We start from the raw sequence: 23194 nt of genomic DNA on the forward strand, positions 1-23194 counted from the left end.
TCTTGGCAGGAAAGTAAAGAGACAGTGATGTTGAATTTTATTAAAGATGATGCAATATAAAGCAAAAAAATACCTCGGTTCATTCTCATCAGGGCTTGAATTTTTTCATGGCTGTTTCTTTAAACAAGGCCCTGATAGTGGACCAAGTACAGACCCCTGCGGTACTCCATTTTTAAAACTTCAAAGGATTTTTCTGTCAGATCTGAGGAGTAGAAATTAAATCACACCGGGTAATGAATATATATTGATGGGCCAGTGTGTTGAAACACTTTACAGTCCTTCATTTCACACCATAAATGTGTGAGATTGTTCAAAAATGGGTCACCCAGATAGCTGATGAATCAAGGAGCTCAGTAACTCTGCAGCTTACTGAGAGACATGCCAACTCTGATCTGCAGGCAGCCCAAGAGGATCGAGACAGTCTGAGTGTATGTGAGAGACAGAGAGACAGAGAAAGACTGAGGGAAAGAGAGATAGAGGGAGATCAAAACTGGGGCTGGGTTGTGAGAAAACAATGAAGAAACAGAGACTTCAATGGACAAGAAGAGAGCGAGAGCATCACAAGGAGACAGAGATACAGAGAGTTTCAGAACAGGAGAGGAAGGGAGGAGAGTGCAGGCACTGGGGAGGAATCAAAATTCAAAGGGAGAAAAAATCCTAAAGCAGTAGAGAGGAGACGCGCTGAGATGGAGAAAGAACAAAAGAGAGAAATGTAAGAGGGAGAGATCGCACGACGACAGCACAGACGAGAACCAGGTACAGGAGGAGAGTAAGAAAAGGTTTGAATTGATTTTTGTTGAAGGGATGAACTTGATAGTCTCAAGCACTCTTGACAGCCTCTCAAGTGGGTGCTGAGGAGCCTATTGAGTGGCAGATAGTTCACGTTGACCAACAACAGACCCTGTGAGATGGTAACAACTCTGAGAGTGGCTTTAACTGGAAACTGGGAATCATTTAGTGTCTCTGCCAGGGTTCTCGTGTGGCATTTTTGGAGTTTGCAAATGAACAAATTCACATCTGTTAGCTTGCAGGAAAAAAGATTGTTTGTTTCTTCTTAGTGCTACTCAGGGGCTGACATGTTCAAGAGCTCTGCGTTTGTTGCCTGGTCTTATATGTGGTTTTAGTCCATCTCAAAGTATTTTAACAAGGTATTGGTCTGGTAACTGAGGACATCTGCCACCGTTTGTAAATCAGGACCATTGCTGCTTTCTTTGTAGATTATTTCAGTACTTTTTCTCCGGCAGAGAGTCATTTAGCACCTATGGAGGAGAGGAGCTTCTGGCCTTTCCTGCCTTGGATGTTGTCATCTGACGTCCAACTGGAATACTTGTGGAGAGCGGAGCGATGCCAGTTCACACCTGCTGAGAAACATGCAGACCTCCGGTGTCAGCATGGATAGACATTTCTGTTAAGAGACGAAGTTTAAGAAAATGCTATCGCTCACATTTTGGACTATGTTGAGTTATTATTGATATTAGAAGGTACAAATTCTGTTATGAACAGGACCACCATTAAATTCGATCACTCAATACTATTCCCTTTATCTGCATCTTCTTTTTCACTTCTTTGCATCTTCCTCACCCCTCTGCATCTCGTTGTTCTCTCTTGGGGTGGGGTGAGGTTGGGTGGGGAGTAATGGGGGGATTTCATGAGATTATCCTATAAATAGTGTGGCAAGTTCCTTTAGTCATCAGCAGCAGTATGTAACCCTGGCACACGCGCGATAAAACTGTTAAAATGAGCCGTGGGCTTATACCTCAGCACAAGTTAATACCATTCTCCACGAGACTTTATGAGTTGCTGAGCTGGATTTGATGAAGTTAATCACCGCTCTGTGGGGAGTGAGAGAAAATGTGATCTGAACTCTGGCTCAGACCGCTACTGAATGCTGGTTTCAGTCATGTGGCGGTACATTTATCGGTCCAGAGGGACTCCATTGTGATCTCAGCTGCCATTGGTGGATGCAAAGACAAATTGACCTTCACGTTGGATTGGATGGAGGATGTTTTCTCTCCGAGGGATCAGAGAGGCGATGCAGCACATGGCAGAGGGTTGGCACCTCTCTGCTGAGCTCTGTTAGATGAGGCGCTGTGTGGAGGGGGTTTTAGGCCAGGAGGCAACCTTTAGTGATGAAAAATGAAGCCAATACAGAAGGGCAAAACAAAAACATCCATCTGTGCATTTCCTGTAAGCATCTGCATCCGATGATGTTCTTTACTGGCACTGACTGCTGATGTATCCTCCTCTCTGGATGGTTCACTTGTAGTGCTTTCATTCAGAAATTTAATTCAGCCAAAAGTGCCAGTTTAATTAAACTGAACCGTGTTTTGAGTGACCCTTAACCTACAGTGCCTATAACAAGTATTCGCCCCCTTGGATGTTTTACCCTTTAAGTGATTTTATTAATCAGTCATGGTGAATATGTCAGAAACTTTAATGTCAAAGTGAAAACAGATTTCAACAAAGTAATGTCAACTAAATAAAAAATATAGAATGTAAAATAAGTAACTGCATAAATGTTCACTCTCTTCAGGTCAGTATTTAGTAGAGTCACCTTTGGCTGCAATCACAGCTCTGAGTCTGTGTGGATAAGTCTCAATCAGGATTGCACATCTGGACACTGCAGTTTTACTCCATTCTTCTTTGCAAAACTGCTCAAGCTCTGTCAGGTTGCACAGGGATTGGGTGTGAACAGCCCTTTTCAAGTCAAGCCACAATTTCTCTATTTGATTGCGGTCTGGGCTTTTTTTTGGGCAACTCCAGAACATTCACTTTGTTGTCTTTAAAACATTTGTGTCGCTGTGTGATTTGGCTCATTGTCTTGCTGGAAAAACATTATCCTGAGCCATAGTTCTCTTGCAGACTGTATAAGATAGATTTTCCTATATTTTGCTGTATCCATTTTACCCTGTGCCTTTACAAGCCTTCCAGGGCTGACTGCCAAGAAGCATCCCCACAGCATTTTGCTGCCACCACCGTGCTTCACAGTGGAGATGGTGTGTTTGTGGTCATGGGCAGCGTCTGGCATCTTGTCTGATGACAGAAAGCATAATTTTGGTCTCATCAGAGAAAAGAACTTTCTTCCACTTGACCATGGAGTCTCCTTCATGCTTTTTGGTGAATTCTAGTCCAGATTTAACCTGAGTTTTGCATTTATCACCAAAATAAGAGAACTTTCCTGCATTTAAGTTAAAGATTGGGCAGTGAGAATGGAATGCTTTACTAGCTCCAGGTAATAAATTAAAGACAGGCTCCGTCATGGGCAAAATGTTTCAAACATCTCCAGCATTTTATTTTTCAAAGTCTAGAATTGTCTATAAGAAAGGGACAGGGTCAAATTTTTGTTATTAGTAGGTGCACGATAGTGGAAAAGCCCCAGTAGGTGTCTTGTTGGCCTCTCTCACTAGTCTTCTTGCACGCTCATTCAGTTTGTGAGGACTGCCTGATCTAAGCAGATTTACACATGTGCCATATCTCCTGTGTCTTTATGGATTTAACTGAACTCTGAGAAATGTTCAGTGCTTTGGAATTTTTATTGTATCCACCCTCTGACTTAGACTTTTCAATAACCTTTTCTCTGAGTTGCTTGGAGTGTTCTTTTGTCTTTATGGTCTAATGGTAGCCAGGAATACTGATTAAACCGTGACTGGACCTTCCAGACACAGGTGTCTCTATACTACAATCACGTCAAACACATTCACTGCACTCAGGTGATCCTCATTTCACTAATTGTGAAACTACTAGCACCAAATGGCTTAACCTCTGTTGAACCTCTAGTGAATATTTATGCAGTCACTTATTTTGGATAAACTGTTTAATTGACATTACTTTGTAGAAATCTGTTTTCACTTTGACATTATAGGCATGTTTTTGTATTTTTTTTCCGTCAAAAAAGCCAAATTATATTGGCCATGATTGATTTATTACATCAATAAAAGGGTAAAGCATCAAAGGGGAGGGGGTATTTTTTATAGGTACTGTAATGCTAGGTGTGAACGCACCTCAATGTGTACTGAAAACAATATATCCAATGGCTCAGACAGCATACAGAGGTCTGGGTGCCTTCATCTAGACTGGTTTGGTAGTGTAGATGCAACATGTGCTGACGCTGATTAAGGCTATCTCGCCAACTGGTGTGATCTGTGGTAGTCAGCCGGTAACTGAAAAGCATGGCTTTATTTAGGGCTGTCAGCATTAACTGTGAAAGATAAAGCCCATAATTAATGCATTAATTGTTCTAAACCACGATTAATTGAATGCTTTATTGTCCCTATCAGCACACTCTGGTTAACCTGCTGCAACGCTCCCCTGCAGCCACATTGATGTAAAATCAGCCTGTCGCTACCCCTTAATGTCTCTTTTCACTTCAAGTAAAATAATGTTTGCATCCAAAATAAAACTAGGATGTTTGGAAAAGCTATGGCAAAAATTCCTGGCTGTTTAACAGCACTTGTGGAATACCTGGGAAAAACAGAAATTTTCATATGGGGTGTTACGGCCACAGCCGCATTCCCCCTCCCTTTTGTGTTATAATTCTGTCCTCATCTGTAAGAAATGCTTTCCAGATCTGATAAAAAAAAAAAAAAAACAGTTGCTAGAGCTGCATCCAAGCTAACTGCTACACTGGGGGCAGCCATTACTACCAGCTTCCTGTGCAATTAAACCCTGCCTTTAGCTTCTGCCTTATTCTCCTAAAACGACACCGATTAGTCAGGTCCCTTCTTAGACATGCAAGTTGGATCTGCCTGATATGAGACATAAAATCAGACAGATCCTTCTGCTTTGCAAGGTTGAGCAGGTCCACTACACAGCATACGGGGATACCTCGCCATGGTAAGAGCGCTACAGAAATAAAGTATGGGTTATTATTTGCTAAGAGGCAGATGAGTGAGTTCCAACATCAGGTCATTACTGAACATGCATTGTTAATGGATGGTATTCAGGTATAAGTGCAGTCACTTGGCAAAAGTAAACGGGGCTCAGACAGGTGTATCTCTACAAGGTCAATGATCCCGATCATAGCTGGGGTTAAAATCCATCCTGGGTGATCTGATAAGAACACCCCACAATGCATGCTCAGGATAGATTGAGATCTCAAGTTCAATATGTACGCAGGTGAGATGTGAAGGAAAAATAACCAGCAAAGACAAAGAAAGAGACATCTAACCAGCAAAAGCCCTGAATATTCTGCTGTACTGCTCACACAGACTGCAGCAGCACTCTCAGCTGTGTGGTGTCTACCACGCTGTCCCTGTCCTGTCATAGCTGCAGCTTCTCTTCAGACTCCCCCATTCATGTTCTGCCAGTGTCCTGTGCTCCACTCAGCTCCCTCTGGCAGTATGCTAAAGCAACCCATGCAAACTGTGGCATCCATGTGATGTCAGAGCAGCTCAACATCCACCTACTGTCACTTTGAGTCCGGATAATTAACACACAACTTCTCCTGCTGGAGGTGCAGTGGCTGAGACGCTGGGATCCTGTCTACTGCAGCTTGGTTTCAGACCCATGTGGAAGAATGGCCTGTTGGCATTCTTGGCTCTAATTTAAGATGCCCTATTTCCCATCATGCCTTAGGGCTTTGAGGGAATCAGAACCAACGATGTAGTCCTTCAACATTTCTTTATAAACTTTGCTAACAGTGTCAGATTCACAGTGGGGATGTTTTACAAGTCCACAGTCTGGTCAACAAAGCAGGAGACATTTATGACAGAACATGTTGATCCAACTAATACATAGTTATTTAAGAGTTTGAAAGGACCTTTATTGCAAAGTAAAAGTTGAAATTGCTTCTTCAAACCTGGCTAAGTAACCCCCTGGTTTTCCAACACCACTTTTTGAAACAGCAGTCCAAACCTGCAGATTCCCATCATGCTTCACTGTAGGTATGGTGCTCTTTTTCCTCATATTCTTCACGTCTGGTTATGGATAAGTTTGCCAGATGAAAGCTTGTCTTATTAAAAAAAACATCCAAGCCTGCCTATATTTTACAAAAACACTCAAGTCTCCCAAAAGCACGTGGACAAGTGTGTTTTGGTTTGATGAAACCAAAGTTGAACATCTGGTCATAATTCCTGAAGTTATGTTTGACACAAAAACACAGCGGCACATCACCAAAAGAGCATCATAGCCACGATGAAGGAGTGGGGGCATCATGCACCTAGACTCTCTTTCTTCAGCAGGAACTGAAGTTTTAGTTAAGGTGGAGAGAATTAGAATAGTTCCAAATAGCTCAGATTCTGCACAAAACCTTCAGTATCTGCTGGGAAGATGAAGACAAAGGGACAGTTTTTACCATGGAGCAGGCCTGCCCTCAGATTTGGCAGGACCCCTGACAAGCCCAGAGAATGGGCCCTCCCCAGCTGTGATTTATGATAGAATCAACACGTGTGTTGGAACATTAGCATTGGAACTAGCATGTGTTCTGGCTAACAGTTACCTATTTTTTGGAGGTGATTAGTGTTTCAAAATATCAATGGGTTCTGATTTTGAAATTATTTATCAAGACACTTATTCACCCTTTTCTGCCCATTCACCAAGATTATTTGCCCCTTTCATCAATTTTGCCCATTCTTGCCAATTTTAAACACTTTCCATCCCTTTATGCCTGTTTTTGCCACTGCTAGACCAAGTGTTGTCTCTGTTGGCCCCTTGTTGCCACAATTAACCACTTTTCACACACATATTTGACAATTTTACCTGCATTTTATGTTGTTATACCCATTTTTGCTCTTTTTAACTAATTTCTGCCACTTCCTGCCTATTTTCGGGCCGCTGTAAGATTGTTTTTGACACTTTAGACAGACTTTTTCCACTTCAAACTGATTCCTGACACATTTTTAGTCGAATTTCACCCCTTTCACTGCCCATTTCTGCTACTTCTAAGCCATTTTGCCAATTTATAACCCTTTCCATCCCATTTTTTTGCCAAACTCACCAATGATAAAGCAACTATGGACACTTAAAACCAATTTCTGCCATGCTTTAATTCAATTGTACAACCTTTGCTGCCCATTTCTGCCATGTATAGGCTAAAATGTTCCCAGGCATGGTACAGATGGCCTACTGTGAGTGCACCCTAAACCATTTTAGCCACTTTTAAGCCTATTGTTGCCTCTGCTGACCCTGTAAGTGCGACTGTTGACCCACTTTCACACTGATCTCTGCCCATTTTAACCCCATTTCACTACTTGTTATGCCCATCTCTGATCCTTTTAACCCATTTCCTCCACATCTTCCCTATCTTTTTTGCCTAGTTAAAGCATTTTTGCCACCTGAACACATTTTGCCACTGTTACACTGATTTTAGCCAATTTTAACTGATTTCAGTATTTGTTATGCCTTTTCTTGCTACTTTTAACCCATCTCTACCACTTCCCTCCTTTTATTTTTTTGCCCGTTAACCCATTTTTTTCCATTTATTTTCTCCACACGTTTCACCACCATCTCTGCCCATTTCTTCCACTTTTAGGCCATTTTTTGCCACTTTCTGCCAATTGTTTCCTCCGTTGGCCCATTACCACTGTTGACCACTTTTAATTCCTGTTTTAGCCTTTTTAAGAAAAGGCCATTTACTCAAAACAAAAGAATAAAGAACATTTTTGCTTTTTGAGAGTGACTACAATTTAGGATAAATTAATTACAAGTGTTTGTGTCTGACCCTGAAAGAGGCATGTTTACTTCTTTCCTTCCTAAAATTATCATCCTGCTGCCTTCAAAGGGTTGCTCACCATGAATTCTTGTAATATCCACTGACCTCCATCCCTCAGCAACATTTACGTTATTCACATTTAAATCAATCATCTAGATGACATTTTAGCTGTTCTAGCTCACATAAAGGCGATCACAGACTTCTTACAGACCATAAATTGTTTCTTTAAGGGTCTTATTCCCCAAATATGATTTTAGTCTTGTACTTGCTAATGAAAGTCAGAAAAAGCTGTTTGTTTAAAAAAATAACTTTATTACCAACCAAGCAGAAAACTTTGACTTAATGAAATAAGATATGTCCTTTCTGATGGACATAAATACAGCATTTAGCAACCTAAATAGTAGATGTGTGGTTGTGTTTGAGACTATTAGCAACACAGTATTAAATAATAAGAGAGCAGTGCTGATATAAAAATAGAAGTATCTGGAGCACTGTGAATATTATGAGGAGAAAATAGCTTCACTAAATCTGAACGGCCTCAGTTGTATAATGCTGGTGACTATGACTTGCGCCTATTTTGAAAATGCAGTCCAGTTCAGATTATTCTGATGAAAAACTACCAATTTATTCTGATATATTTGTGTCTAGCATGTTCAAAAAGCAGAATGTATAAATTGAGTTTACAAAAGATATCTAAACATTTAAACTGCAGCTTCATATCAGCCCAAAGCTTGCCCCCTGCTTTTTGGAGGAGCATGAATCCTTGCAAATTGTGAACAGCGAAGCAGCTGTTTGGAGAACACAATGAATGGAGGCAAATTTGCGATGGCATCAGGTCTTGTGCAGGATATGACAGCGATTTCTGTACTTGTGTTCTCAACGGCGAGTGTCTCAGCAGTTTATTTTGGTATTTTAGCAACTTTTAGGAGTGCGTCTTCTACACCGGACTTTATGGTGCCGGTAGGTTTTAGAAAGTTTTGTTTGAATTGATGAATAAACGTCTATGAAAAGATTTCCTCTAATTTTTTCTTTCAAAATCATCAAACTAGATCGTAACTTTACTGCCGTCTGCCAAGCATCTATAAGAACTTTGCAGCTCTGACACACTAAAGCAGCTTTTCATGGCTTACATTATAGGGGTGGGTAAAAATATCGATTAATTGATGCATCACAATATTTCCCCCCTCAATTTAATATCGACACAGCAAATCCTCTGAATCGATCCACCTGCTGGCCAGTGGGGGTCACTGTGCGTGTGATTCGCATTGTATGGACGGAGGCCACACTCCACCAAACAACCAACCATAACTATGTTATGTGAGGTTTATCACAATTTCCAAGAGGAAAGAAATATTATCAAAGTTTACATGCACTTTACTTTTTCAGTGTTTATACAGAACTGGCCTGTTTTTTTTTTTTACTTTTGTACTCCTTATGCACAAGTAGGTTATCATTGTGCAAATTTTTATTTTCAGATGTTTTATTGCTCAAAAATGTGAGGTGACCTACCACATATGTTCACATGGGCATAAAAATAATTATTAAAAAATTGTCAACAGGTCATTTGTGTATTTCTACTTCTCACGGAATCAACATCAAAGCATTTTAATCAATCTCGAATTGTATCGAATTGTATCGAATTGAATCGCAACCTAAAGAATTGAAATAGAATTGAATCGTGAGGTTCTTAGCAATACCCAGCCCTATTACATTGGCTCATTGCCTCAAAGGAACATTTCAGGAAGAGTCCTCCTCACAGTAAACGATCTGTATGGTTGGACCTTCTCATCCAGGGAGCTCTTCACTGGCGAGTTTGAAGTCTGGCTTTAGGAGGGGCTTCTCCCTCCTTTGGTTTGTCACTTAAACCTTCTTCCTTTAAGCAGATCAGCTGTCAAATCTCCTCAGTCTCCTCATCCTGATGTCCTCAGCACTGCCCTCCTCTGGAAGGTGGAAACCATAAGGAGGAGGAGGAGCCCCTGCCTGGTCTGTTCTTCCTGAAACACAATAACACAGGATTTAAATAACTAAATGTCATCCTGAATGTAAAAGCATCACCCCTGAGCCCCTCTGCTCCCTCACCTCTGTCATTCAGACTGTTTCTGATGGCCGCCTCTAGCTGCTCTTCCTCCGTCAGTCCGCCTGTGTAAGATGATGTGGGATGTGATGGATAATTTGGTTCATACTGGTGATATCCCGAATATCCTCCACCAGTGCTTCTGTAGCCTACAAGACAAGACAGGGATTAAACACGTAAACATACTACACAAGGTAGAAACATTTACAATTCAAGAAAACAGCATGTTAAATTCAGTTCCCTCAGTTACTACACATTTCCTTTTCCTATCCGTTGCTCCCATGTTGATTCCTAAAAATGTAACCCCTTCAAAGCAGAACATCTTCAAAAAGCCAATGGATAATAGTTCATTTAACACACATTACGTACTCTGATAATGAACGGCATATGAGAAGCATATGGAACCTCTCTGACCACTCACTGGTTTGTAAATGCCCCTTAAGAAGTGCTAAGTCTGGCATTACGGCTTATGGCAAATTAAGTTGAAAAATTAACGTTAAAACAATGATATAAAAGAAAATATTTAGGAACCAACAAATAAAAATCTGTGAAAGTTGGATAAAACCTGATGTAAAAACAAGATAAAAATGCCAACAAATAATGAACGGAAAAATTAAAAGGTTTACTTCTAAGGTAAGAGGAATCCACTTTGTTTGTAGAATCTAACATCCAGTTCAGACCAAAGATTCACAGAATAATGAGGCTGGTTTAGAACATCTCTGGCGACAGTTGCAGCTGTCTGAACTGAGCTGTCGCAGCTCAAAGCAAACTGTCTGATGATGTCACCAGTGAACCAGCTTGGCAAGTCACCAACAGATAGTTTTAGGACTTTGGAAGCAGATGAATGTGAAATGGGCGGCTTGTCCTGATAGGCTATGAATGCCAACAAATATTTGATTATCATAGAATATTCATTTTGTGACTTTTGGCAATGGTTTTATATGTCTTTCATTTTTTTAACTTTCCACATGGAAACTTCAGCCTGTAAACACTCCTGTCCCCTCTACCAGCTGAGCACATATGCCAGAGGTACAGTACTACATTAACTGTAAAAAAAACAAAACAAATAACAACAACAACAAAAAAATTATTCTCAGCAGATACCTTTGTTGTAACAAGGCTGAGACTCCAAAGCATTTTGTGTTCATATGTGCACTGAAATTGCCCTTCCACCCTAGCGATAGGAAGTACTGATCTAAAAATCTACCCAAGTAAAAGCCATTTAAAATTTACTCTAAGTACTGAGAACCCACTTTTGATGCCCAAATCAAACTCAGGTTGCATATGAAATAAAGATGATTTGTCAAGCTGTAGACATGCACCCGGTACATGTGTAAAGTAGTTTTCTGTGTATGATCGGTACCTGAAGAGCCTGAAGAGCTGTAGTGCATGCCCGGCCTGGAGTTATATCCATTTGAGGTCACAAACTCTGGGATGATAAAAGTATAAAAACAGTCATTCAGTAAAGACAAAGGAGTGTTTCCCTCAGGATGACACTAAACCTGGGAGGCAGGAGGAGTACCTGGTTGTATTTGATTAGGCTATTGGTTTGGATCTGTCACAGACAGATTTGCCCCTCTCCTCTTATTCACAGCAGCTTGTCCCACTCTGCTACATTTTATCTTCGGCACCATCGTTGTTCCAATAATATTTAACATCACTCAGACAAGGAGTTACGACAGTGACAGAAATAAAAGCTATCAAGGGGCTAACACAAGAACTAAATCACATCTCAATCACAAAATAGGTCCAAAGATCTTCTTTGATGGCTTCATAGGCAGTTACCCTGTCTCTTCCATCCATTATCTATACTGCTCATCTCATTCAGGGTCAAGGGGGGGCGGGAGACAATCTAAGCTGTCATTGGGCATTAGGAGAGGCAACACCTTGGACTGGTCACCAGTCAATCAAATGGCTGAAATGTTTTTAAATGTATTTAAGGTGGAATCTCATTTTATAAGTGTCCTGGCCAGACAACCAGACACACTCTCAGAATTTAAAGACACCAGTTAACCTGATGAGCAGGTCTCTGGACTGTGACAGGAGAGAACCCAGGCATGCATGAGGACAACACTGATGCAGACAACACAGTTACAGATAAAGAGTGTCAGACCTGCGCATTTCTTCATGATGGCCTTCAGTGGTCCAGCAGTGTAGAGCAAACCCACCAGGATACCTGACAGGTGACCAACAAAGGAGGTCCTGCAGAGGCAGAGAGGGAGTTAGCGTTTATTAATGAAACACTGCCACCCAGTGGACTCTTTGACTCATAGCATCAGACTGTACGTGGTATCAGCAGACATGAGGATGGGAAGTTCCAAAAATCCTGAAAAGGCTTCTGGTAGAGAGGTTAAAAGGTTATCATGTTCACCAGCTTCTCCTGAACTTAGAGCAGGATCTGAAACAGGCAGGTGAGTAATGAGAGTGATGATGTTGCTCTGAAGTATGTGTTGATAATTTTATTATTTTGCTGCACTGAACTCCAAATATTTGTATTTGTTACAAAGTCAAAATTTTGCTCTATTATTTTAACGAAGTATTACTTTACTTCTCTCTCACTGGTGTTTTTCAAAACCAGCTGCAGAGCAAAGCTTCAGCTCAGTCTCTAAAAAACATTCATACTATCAGAGCTTTCTGCAGTAGTGACACTGGTGCAACTAGTGTTTCACAACTAGGAGTGTGGGGGGTTTAAAACCATTCACGGCACTGCCTACAGTTCCCTATGGTTACCTTATCTGTGCGGCTATAAAAGTGCATGATGGAGATCAGTAAACAACAGTGTGATGAGGGTGGGAATAAAAAAACTCTGGAGGTGTTTGTGCATGTTTGAGTGCACAACTGCAACGGTCAAATGCATACCATTTACAGACACTATGATATCTCTGTTTTGGAGGACTGTCAAAACATTATCATCATTATCTTAGACTGTATGATTGCACACCCAGAGCAACAGTATACATCCCTCAAAGGACTGACCCTGCTACAGGACATCCAGCTGGAGGCTTTATAGGTTGGTGGATTTGAGTAAGAGACTTCAGAAAGAAACGTACCCAGGTGAAGTTATGTGAATGAGCACAAGCTCTACCCAGCTGGCATATCGATTGGACACATGGAGTCCCATCACATAGGTCACTCCTCCAGGGTGGTAATAGTTATTTAGCACCTTCAGAGCAAACAGGACGCCTAGAAAGGCAGACAAACAAGAGTTCAAGAAGGTGAAGTAGGCTGTGTGGCGTCAGGAGAAATACTTTGCAGTATCTATTTGGCATTATTTTACAGTTTACTCTATCTTCTACAAGTTACAACACTTCAATTTCTACTCTGGACTATTTAAAGGAATTTGGCAGATAAGTCTGTACCTGAGAAGCCAACAGCACAGGTCATACTGTAGGACTGATCCTGGGTCAGCTCTGTCAGCGTAGCCTCCAGAATCAGGTACACCAGTCCCGTGAGAAGAGAGAAGACTGACAGCAGGTAAAGGAACCAGGCTCCACCCAGACGACGCTCAAGCTTGATCCCTTTCCAGAGGAAGGACACCATGTTGAAGTAGAGGTGCCAATCATCAGCATGGTGCAGCGGGGACAGGAGGAGGCGACGCCAGTCACTGTACCAGTACGCCTGCTGGACACTAATACAGGCCTAGGAATACATACAAAGTGGTTTAATTATTCATATGTTAAATATCCACTAATTATAGTGAAGGTAATGTCCAAAGGTTCTTAAACATCCTATACCTCTTCACCATGTACTACTGACTGTTTTATAACTCTAAAATTGTTTTAATAAGAACATTTGTCTGTGTCAGTGCTGTAGAGGTGCATTACCTTCATCAGAGGAGCTGCAGGGAACAGGTAAAGGTATGCATTGAGTCCCAGAACAGCCAGTGTGACTGGTGGGATGTTGTCCAGACCAACCTGGAACAGCTGGGAGGCCAGAAGCAGCAGGCCCAGATGGGATCCCCTCTGGCGGTTCCGCATGTTGAACAAAACCTTTGAAGAAAAAAGGGAAAAAACAAAAAAACAACAAAAAAACAACGGAGATCATGAACCGAGGAAAAGCAGCTCCCATTTCTGATATCCATCAGTAGTATTATTGTTCTGGATGGTTCAAGGCTGAGAGCTACAAGTGTTTGCAGGATAAGGTTGTTAAAATTATAAACACTTTCTGGTACCGGGGCTTTTTAACTTATACAATCTGCATTATTTCAGAGAACAATGATTGAAATGCTACCACAGCTATGAGAAAACAATATCCTAATCATAAGACAGGTGTATAGGAGAGGATTAAACCCATTGAAAACGGCAAACAAACTTGCTTTCTAAACTACAAAATATGCTGCACTGTTTCTGTGCAGGTTGGATGTGGTGTAGGTGTTTGCATAAGATTATTGATTATTCAAAAATAAATTCACCTTATACTAGGTGTGCAGGACTTCAGTGTTTGTTGCTGTCCTATCCAAACAGGTATTGATATCATTTCATTTTACTAGCATCATATTTAAGTTCAAACTTTCTGGTATCTTTGTTGAATGAGGGATGTAAGTTGCTCTAAATATCAAATCTCTCTATCATATGCTGTTGTGGTTTAAATGAGGCTGTACCATCGTGTACAGCCCTCAGTCTCTCTATTAGCCTCCATGAAGCTTTTCTAGTGATATTTCTGACATCATCGAGCTAGTTTGCATAATATCCCCTGTTGTTATTTTCACCTCAATATGAAGAAAAAGTATTGAACATTGGTTTCGATTTATTCTTCCGTCGATCAAACCGATAAAGAGTTCCCTGGATAAGCTAACGTTGCCCTGAAAACAATCAAGTTAACCAAGCCTAGCCATAGCCAAACAGTAAAATTTAAGTTGTGAATTATAACAAGTAAAATATTAACTGTTTACTACCAGTAAAACCCCTCCATAGACAGCGGTAACCTCAGCATAATGTGAGTATTTTGAAACTTACTGTCAGTTCAGCTGGTGTTCAGGAAGTTTACAGACCGAAGCCGTCATAGACCACCACTCTCTGCTACTTTGACTGCTGCTAACATTAATTTTTCACTTTAAAAATATACATGTATGACCTGCCGTTCGAATAACCCGCACTTAAATAACCGCAAGGAACACGTCGGCGAAGTTATTTCTGCGTATTTCATCAGTCCTCGCAGTTACGAGTAACTTCTATCCCGCGGTATTAGCGTGTGTTGCAGTATTTCCGCTTCCGGACTGCAACAAGCAAGAGTCGTTATTACATTTCTTCCCTGTATTTTAACTAAAACCCACCCATTTTACGAAAGCGAACTACAGCGGCTGTGTTTCAGTTTTATTCAAGGGAAATAAAATATTTGTTTATTTATTTATTTATTTTTTTGCCTGGCAGTTGGATGGTAATGACAAAGTTGTCACGTGACCACAACACTGTTCAGGCTCAGATACGCTGAGGATAATAATCCTATTTTGAGTCTTTTTTTCTCTGATATCTTTAAATTTACTGATGATATAGTTCGTCATTATTCTATATATATGTTCCATCTTTTCAAGTACCAAAGCTTAGCCGTAGTTTTACTGGTCTACACTTTGAAGACTAATTTAAAACTGTTTGTTTAATCTAATGCATTTCGGCTCATACTCAACCACTTTTTCTCATCAGGTTTTGTTTGTTTATCATTTGTTTGTTTGTTTGTTTTTTTTTCCAATATATGAACGCGTAGGCAAATTGGAAAAGCAGTGTTTACTGTCCTCCAGTGGTCACCGCCAAGAAGTACACACACTGACATAAAGTTTGACAAAGACACTAAGTAAAACGTAAATTAAAATTGAATTTAAATTGATCACACAATCAAAGATCATAGAAAATGAGCTAATATGGAACTTTCTGTGAGACTTGAAAAGGAAAACAGAATTCACTTGTCAAGTGGTCGTTGCAAAGAGATTTATCTTTGAATGGACAAGTTTTGCTGATATAGGCAGAAGGTTAATCCTGTCTTACTCTAAGCTTTTCTTGTCCAAGTTCTTATCCAAACCAGTCTGTTTACCATCACTGGACCCCAGAACATCCCTATAGTGGATAAAATCTGTTTATCTGTCAACCTTAGAAATAGCAATATGCTCTTTACTTTAGAAAGAAGTCACTTCTACCCTCTCTATGGTCTCTCATCAGTCTACATTTGTTGGTGACTTTAATTAAGGAATATCTGATATCTTCCTTCCAAGTATCTCCTGAGTAATAAAGTAAGGAAGTCTCTTTTAAAATCATACATAGGAAGGTTGTTACCCTGCTAGTCAGTACTATGCACTATATGGACATATGGAGTTGCCCCCCCCCCCCCCCATTCGCAGCCACAACAGCCTCCACTCTTCTTAGGTGGCTTTCCTTTTATAAGGGCTCTGATGCTGGATGAGAAGGCTGGGCTCACAATCTCAAATGCAGTTCATCCCAAAAGGACAGTTGAGGTCAGGGTTCTGTGCAGCCAGTCAAGTTCTTCTATTTGACTGCCAAACAGAGAACCATGAACATTTACATCACAGAACACGTTTCCACTACTCCACAGTCGTGTCATGTGCTTTACAACACTCCATGGATTTGTGATGTGGGGCTTGCATGCAGCTGCTCAGCCATGGAAACCAATTCCATGAAGCTCCCCCCGCACAGTTTGTGTGCTTACATTAATGCCAGTGGAAGTTCTGAATCCTTCAGCTATGGAACCGGTAGTATTGGCAACTTTTATGCACCATTCTCTTTAGCAGTCGTTGACCCCACTCTGTGATTTTAAATGATCTTTTACATCATGGCTGAGTTGCTGTTGTTCCTAAACTCTTCCACTTTCTAATAATATCACTTACAGTTGACTAGAATATCCAGCAGGAATGAATTTCACAAACTGTCTTATTGCAAAAGTGGCATCTAGCATGATACAACATTTAAAGTCACTTTGCTCTTCAGAATTACCCATTTTAAACACAAATGGGTCTGACTGAAATACCTGGATTCAATAATTAAAAGGTGTGGCCAAATATTTTTGTCCGCATAGTGTAGCCTATGTTTTAAACAGCTCATAGTGGGATAAACAGTGACAAACATATTCTGGCATTTTCTCTACACAAATCGGTTCTGGAAAGATGCATCTAGTTATATAATTAATAAATTTTGAATTCTCTCTTTATTTGGAAAGTGCACAGTACTGTTTCATTTAAAACATAAAAGTATACCTATTTAAATTGATGGTTATTTTAGGAAAATATCCTATCCACAAGGCAAAATTTAGCCACTCAAAATCTTCATTAAAGGGGAACTGAGGAATATATTAAATCGGCTGTGATTCTAATAAGAAAGCAGCTAAAACTCTTTGTGCCACAATGTGAGGATTACTCTTGCCTTCCTCATTACTCTTTGACGCCTAGCTACGTCTAACAGTTTCCTGATGAAATATTCAGGACTACAATGACACCGGGATCGCTTTTCTCTGTGAGAAACATAAGCTACAGCTTTACAGCAGTCTTCTGTCCACAAACGACTTAATGATTTGAGGTTTTAAACAAATAAAAACTACCGTTCCGTCAGTTCCGTCTTGCTCTGTCTCACTGCCGCCTCCAATGATCACGAGCCGGAGCTGGCGAAGAGGCTGTTGCTATAGTAACAGCGGTAGGAACACTCGACCGGGATCTTTCGTCAAACCAGCGAGAGCCAGGTAGATTAAAACCGGAAACGATAATTTTGCGGAAAATATTTAAGAGGTTGTTTATCCAAACTAAAATAAAGCTCAGACTATCTCTCTCTGCTGGCAAAGACACGTTTCAAAAACAGACTAGTGCTGAGTAATGGGAGCAGCTCTGCAGGTGAACATCCTTCACTTATAAGGATCAGCATGATGGTGTCAGTCAGTGTCCACCAGTGCAAAAAAAAATATGAAGATTACACTTATCATTGTAAGTCAAGATAATATTGGAGGCGTGTGTGTTTAATGTTGTAACTTTTTGAAACCTCAAAAATAACAATTAGCTTAAAGCTATGATGTGGTCAATCTTTTATTAAGAACAGAAAAATATTAATAATGGTAAAAAAAAATCCTAAGAATTTTCTTTTCAAAAGGCTAACGTCATAAACTTTAAAAACAAATGATCTCCTGGAAAGTTTCCCCGGTCTCTATGTGTTTTATTTTGAAAGCGGAAGTCTAACTCGCTGCTGAGTTCGCACCTTGACGCCGTCAGAGAGCTGTAGCGGGAGAGTAGAGGGGGAGCAGAAGCAGGTAAAGGTGTGCGTTTGTTTGTCTGTTTATGAATGTGGGGAGGAAAGGAAGGGGTGACGGCGTGAAGAAGAGACGCAGAGGGGTGGAAGGAGGACGAAGAAGCGGATGAGAGGAACGAAGAAAGGAGGAAAAAGAAAAGAGGGGATGATGTCTGAGCGGATTGCTTCGTGTGGGAGCCTGTACGACAGCACCAACCTGCTGCTACAGTACTGCAACAACGGTGAGCAGCTTCTCGTTCACCTCAGCTGACTCTACAGAAAAAAAATATATATTTCAGCTTGTCAGCCGACTTGGATTGTCTCTTAAAAAATGCATGAATTGACTCAAACATGTGTGGGCAAACTCATTGAATTAATCGAATAGAAAAATCCACCACCTAGTCTTGTTATTGCCCGAGTAGTCTGGATGCATTATGTATGAATCTCATTAGATTTACAGATGCATTCATTTTATTTTATTTCATTTACACAACATGTCTTCATAAATGCACCATGCAAGTTTGAGAAATATTCTGTGCATACTTTGTGTTTGAATGGGGCCTTCAGCTGGGATAAGTGGCTGTTATCCAAAAGAACAAGGTGATATCAAATAGGGCTGCACAATAGATCTTAATTTTATCATTATGAAGCTATATGAGCCTTTGCAATCAACACAGCATAACGTTATGAAATTATTGCAAACAAGCAATGCTTTCTTAATCAGAATGTGAACATTTTACACACTGTCACACCATTTCCTTCAGTCAAATTAAACTCAAACTACTCTTAGCATAGCTGTTGTGAATTTAGCAATAAAAATGCTTGATTTATGTGGATTCATGGGATATATGTTGCAAAAAGCTATAGCTGAAGCTTAAACAGATTCTTTAATTATCTTTAATCATCATGTTTCATAACATTACAAGAATGAAAAATAGTGTTATGGTTTTAATTTTTCCTAATTTGTTCAAAGACAAAAAGAAAAAGGAGACTAAAATTCCACCCATTCGTGATCTACACCATTATGTAGGGGCTACAGGGGTCTGGTGTTGATTCCAGCTGTCATTTGGTGAGAGGTAGGGTTACACCCTGGACTGGTCACCAGTCAATCACAGCGCTGACAGGAAGAGACAAACAACCAGGCACCCTCAGACTCACACCTATGGATTATTTTAGTCACCAAATTAACCTAACAAGTAGGGGCTGACCAGTTCTGGGCAGACATGGACATCATTAGTTGTAGTCCAATATGCATCCACTGTTAGATGAATAAAATACATTAAAAATAATGTGAAAAAAATAAAATTGCAGGATCAAAACAAAGCAAAATGAGAATTTTAGCACTAGCTTTGTCCACATGAGAAATGGCACATAGGAACACATTAGCAACAGGAAAACAGGAAGTGATGTCATACACTCACTGTGTCAGGCTTCAGTGATGACTGACTAGTGCTTGTTTGACGTCTAGCCAGTCAGGTAGTTTATGGAAAGAGAGTGGAAACAAAGCCAGAGTGGAGGAAATGCCTTGCAGTGGAGCAGAAGCTGTATACACTTTGATTGATTAATTTATTAGCAATCTGAAACAAAAATGCCAATACAGATAATCGGCCAAATGCCTAGTATCTGTTCTGATAATCAGCCCCCTTTATGACCAGTAATATACTTACCCTTGCATGTCTGTATGTATATGTGGCTTCACCATGACCATTCTTATTAATATTCTAGCCTGTATGTGACGTGTGTTACTGGAGGAAACTTCTAGCGAGCTCATGCCGCATACAGCTTCCTGATGTGTGGGATGTTAACTACAAACATGGCAACACTCAGGGAGGTAACTATGATGGGTCACATAATATTGACATCATTAATCAATAGTATGATCAGATCAGCTCAGACTGATGACTGGTGGTCAGAACACACTGTCTGCAGTTTATTTCTGCAACGCTTTCCTCTGTACATGGATGTAGGTGTATCGGTTTAATTAGTGACTGTGTGAACTGGTGACTCTCAGCTGACAGCGTTCATAGATGTCCTGGCTACAGCAGCTGATGAAAACAGCGAGCCTTTGCAAATGTCTCTTTGTGTTTCATTTTAGTCAAATGAGCTTGTCTAACAGCAGCATATGTAATGAAGAGAATGACACTAATATAAACACAACCACAAGCACAGTCACCAGCTTTGGTCGCTGATTAAACTGAAACACCAATCTTATTTTCAACATTTTACAGGTGCAAACACTGACTTTTAGAACAGATTATATCCGTCTACAGCTGATTTGACAGATGTGTTTGTCTCTCTGCAGTGGCAATAACACATGATGTGGAAAATTGTGGATTTGGTTTATCTGTTTGTCTTAAATAGTTTATCATTTGCCTTTAAATGGTTAATTTTTTATATACTGCCATGTTACATTCATATTTGGGAACATGCACATTCATCGATCAAACCAGCAGGGTCTGCCAAGCAGGGGATGCTTGGAAGCCGTCACGTGTCCGTGTATGTCTGGTTAATAGCAAATATATCTCAAGCCTAACAACCACGCTTAGAGACTGTGGGAGGAAGCTGGAGTACATTTGAATGAAGCCATACATGCACAAAAAGAGCATGCAAACACCAAACAGAAAGGCTCTGTCGGATGAGAATTCAAACCAGGAACTGTCTTGCTGTAAGGTGACGGTGCTAACCACTGCACCACCACACAGCTGACTGAAAGACCAAATAATTGAATTAGGATTTTATAACTGAAATTTTAATTTCCCTTTTTGTGCCTATAAAAAACTTGCTACATTTGTTTTTAAAGTAATTATTGCTGTTACAAAAGATATCACAACGTCACTTCTAATAGAGTTCTACTGTAATATCAAGCTTTTATAATTGTATTTTACTTGTGGTTCTGGTTCAGTTTATGTAGCAGATTTATAAACCCTGACAGGGTGAAAGCATGCTGGTTGTTGTCACCATGAAAGAGATTCTTGTTACCTGATCACAGCATCACACCTTTGATATTACCTGGATTTGAATACACAATGTGATGCTGTCTTTATCTGTCACATCCTCCTTTACAAATATGATGCAAATATTCCAGCTTCTGGTGCATGCATGGCGGATCGTATCTGTGCTGACAATGAAGGATTGTGGCTGATTAGTCAAATGTGACTCTGCCGGCTGAACAAGACGGCCATGTTTCCTGCAGCTGTTACAGTTAATTTAAACCAGTCGCTTAAATGCATGCTAGCTGATGTTGTTATCCAAGAGTAAACCATGTGTGGAGTGGCTCGCTGTCCCAGCAGTCAACCAAACTCCACAGACGGCCATACTGAGCAGCAGATGCAAAGACAGCAAGGGGTCATGGGAGTCTGATCAGAGCTGTGTTTGTTATCCAAGATGTAACATGTGCCATTTAGAGCCATTTGGTGAGCATCACAGTCCAAAACGTCCTGCAGCTCCAAGGGCTGCTCATGCACCGCAAAAATCAAAATCAGGGTCTTTTTGTTTGGATTAAATTCATTTGCAGACTTGTACTACTACTACTAATGCTACTGCACAAACTTAGCAAGTTATTTTACATTTTTCTCGGTCTGACTCCTAAAATAAATGCCTTTATGTCATTTTTTTAGCTCGCTCTCTTTTCAGATGACTCAGGGAATGTGCTGTGGCTCCCTCTGCTCCTCACTTAAATTAAAGCGAGAGCTGTTTTGGTGGGAGGGGCAAAGCAAATGCTTATCTGTGAAGGGGGGAGGGTGTCCACAGGCAAAGCAAGCAGAGTATTGCTTTAATCTGGATTAGGGCAGAGAAATGTGAAAAAAAATCAAATTGCAGTTATTTATTTATTTATTTATTTATGGGCATTTTGTGACTCTGTGGAGAAGGACAGTGGACAGAGCTGTAAACAGATGAGAGAGTAGGGAGAGATGCGGGGAAAAAAGGCCACAGGCCTGACCCTAACCCAGGCCACCTGCACACATGGGGTGCACCTTAACCACTAGGCCATCTGTGCCCCTCATTGCAGTTATTTGACTCATTTTGCAGACATGATGGGGTTTTTTGTATTAAAGGGAATGATCATATTATGTCATTTTTATTTATAATAATCTATTCTAGACAAACTGACAATTGAATGTTTGCATGACGTGTGGAGCATGACATCTGTGCAGCCATAAAAATATTAAACTTGTATTTTCACACATTTCAGGAAGGTGCAAGATTTCAAGAGTCCAGATTGCAGTTTAATCAAAATCTCAGTTAACTCCCCAGCTATAACTGTGATTATTTTGTTTTCATCTTTATGGGAAGCCAAAGTTCTTATTGAAATTTAAACTTAGTTGATCGCCTACTTGTAGCTCCTTTAGCTGTGAGGATTGTTGGTGAAAATGGTTCTGTACACTGAGATTCAAAGAAGATGAGTGAAGCTGGTGATAAAAATGAAAAATGAAGGAGGACAGTGTCAGGTTAGTAGAGAAGCTCACAGAGGGACAGATGGTCCCTCAGTGAGAGTTCAGCTGCTTCATCGGGTGTCATTTCTTTTTCCAGGATGTCTGCTCTTCTTCAGGGTAGTCTGCTTGATCTTAAACTATGTAATTCAAAATATCATAGTAAAACTCTTGCATACTTTCAATAAGGCTGGGCAATTAATCGAAAATTGATTAAACTACAATATGGCCAGCTGCAATTTTCAGATCGCAAAAGGTGCAATATTTACATGACCTAAAATTTGTGTCAAAATACCAGTTTTAAACTTTTTTTTTTTTGCTGCAGAAATGTTATGCATGACATATTCAATCATTCAAGTGCCTTTTTTAGAATACTCAACAAAAAATCCTACCTTCTTCATTTCTTTTATTTTTTTCTTATTAAATATAAGAATGACATAAACCTCTCAATGCAACAATTTCATATCCATTTGGCAATGTGAGTCAAAATCATCAGCACGCGATATTTTAAAAGAATTGTTCAGCCCTCATTAAGGAACAAAAGAAAGTTAAGGAATAATTGCATATCAAATCACAATCGCAATACTGGGGGGAAAAAATCGCAATCATATTATTTCCCAAAATCATTCAGACCTACTTTTAAATACACTATTTCATTTTGTCTCCTCTGGTAGATTTGCAATTTCCTTTTTTTCACCAGGTGATTTATTTAAAGGACATTTCTGCATTATAATTAAACTAACACTTGTGACAGAGAGCAGAGAGGAGCTAAGGACACCTGAACTGTGGACCTACAGTATATATCTGCTTAATCAAAGTGAATATGGCT

At 40.2% G+C, this 23194-nt stretch overlaps 2 protein-coding genes across 2 annotated transcripts in view; one reads left to right on the top strand and one right to left on the bottom strand.

The window, feature by feature from the left end:
- Nucleotides 1-9237: 9237 nt before the first annotated feature.
- On the bottom strand, nt 9238-14907 carry rhbdd1 (rhomboid domain containing 1). Its single transcript, XM_041797740.1, has 8 exons — nt 14678-14907; nt 13547-13711; nt 13082-13361; nt 12773-12905; nt 11836-11924; nt 11086-11151; nt 9728-9871; nt 9238-9642 (listed from the first exon to the last, which is right to left on the bottom strand). Exons 2-8 carry the CDS (start codon nt 13697-13699, stop codon nt 9533-9535), a joined length of 975 nt encoding a protein of 324 aa, XP_041653674.1. The 5' UTR covers nt 13700-13711; nt 14678-14907; the 3' UTR covers nt 9238-9532.
- Nucleotides 14908-18058: 3151 nt separating this feature from the next.
- The window catches only part of eml2 (EMAP like 2), a 56405-nt gene continuing 51269 nt past the window's right edge, over nt 18059-23194 (top strand). The window contains exon 1 of the mRNA XM_041809663.1: nt 18059-18177. Coding sequence (XP_041665597.1) covers nt 18063-18177 — 115 coding nt within the window. The 5' untranslated portion in view covers nt 18059-18062. The remainder of the gene's footprint in view (nt 18178-23194) is intronic.

This window comes from Cheilinus undulatus, linkage group 2 (assembly GCF_018320785.1).
Source record: "Cheilinus undulatus linkage group 2, ASM1832078v1, whole genome shotgun sequence".
Lineage (NCBI taxonomy): Eukaryota > Metazoa > Chordata > Actinopteri > Labriformes > Labridae > Cheilinus > Cheilinus undulatus.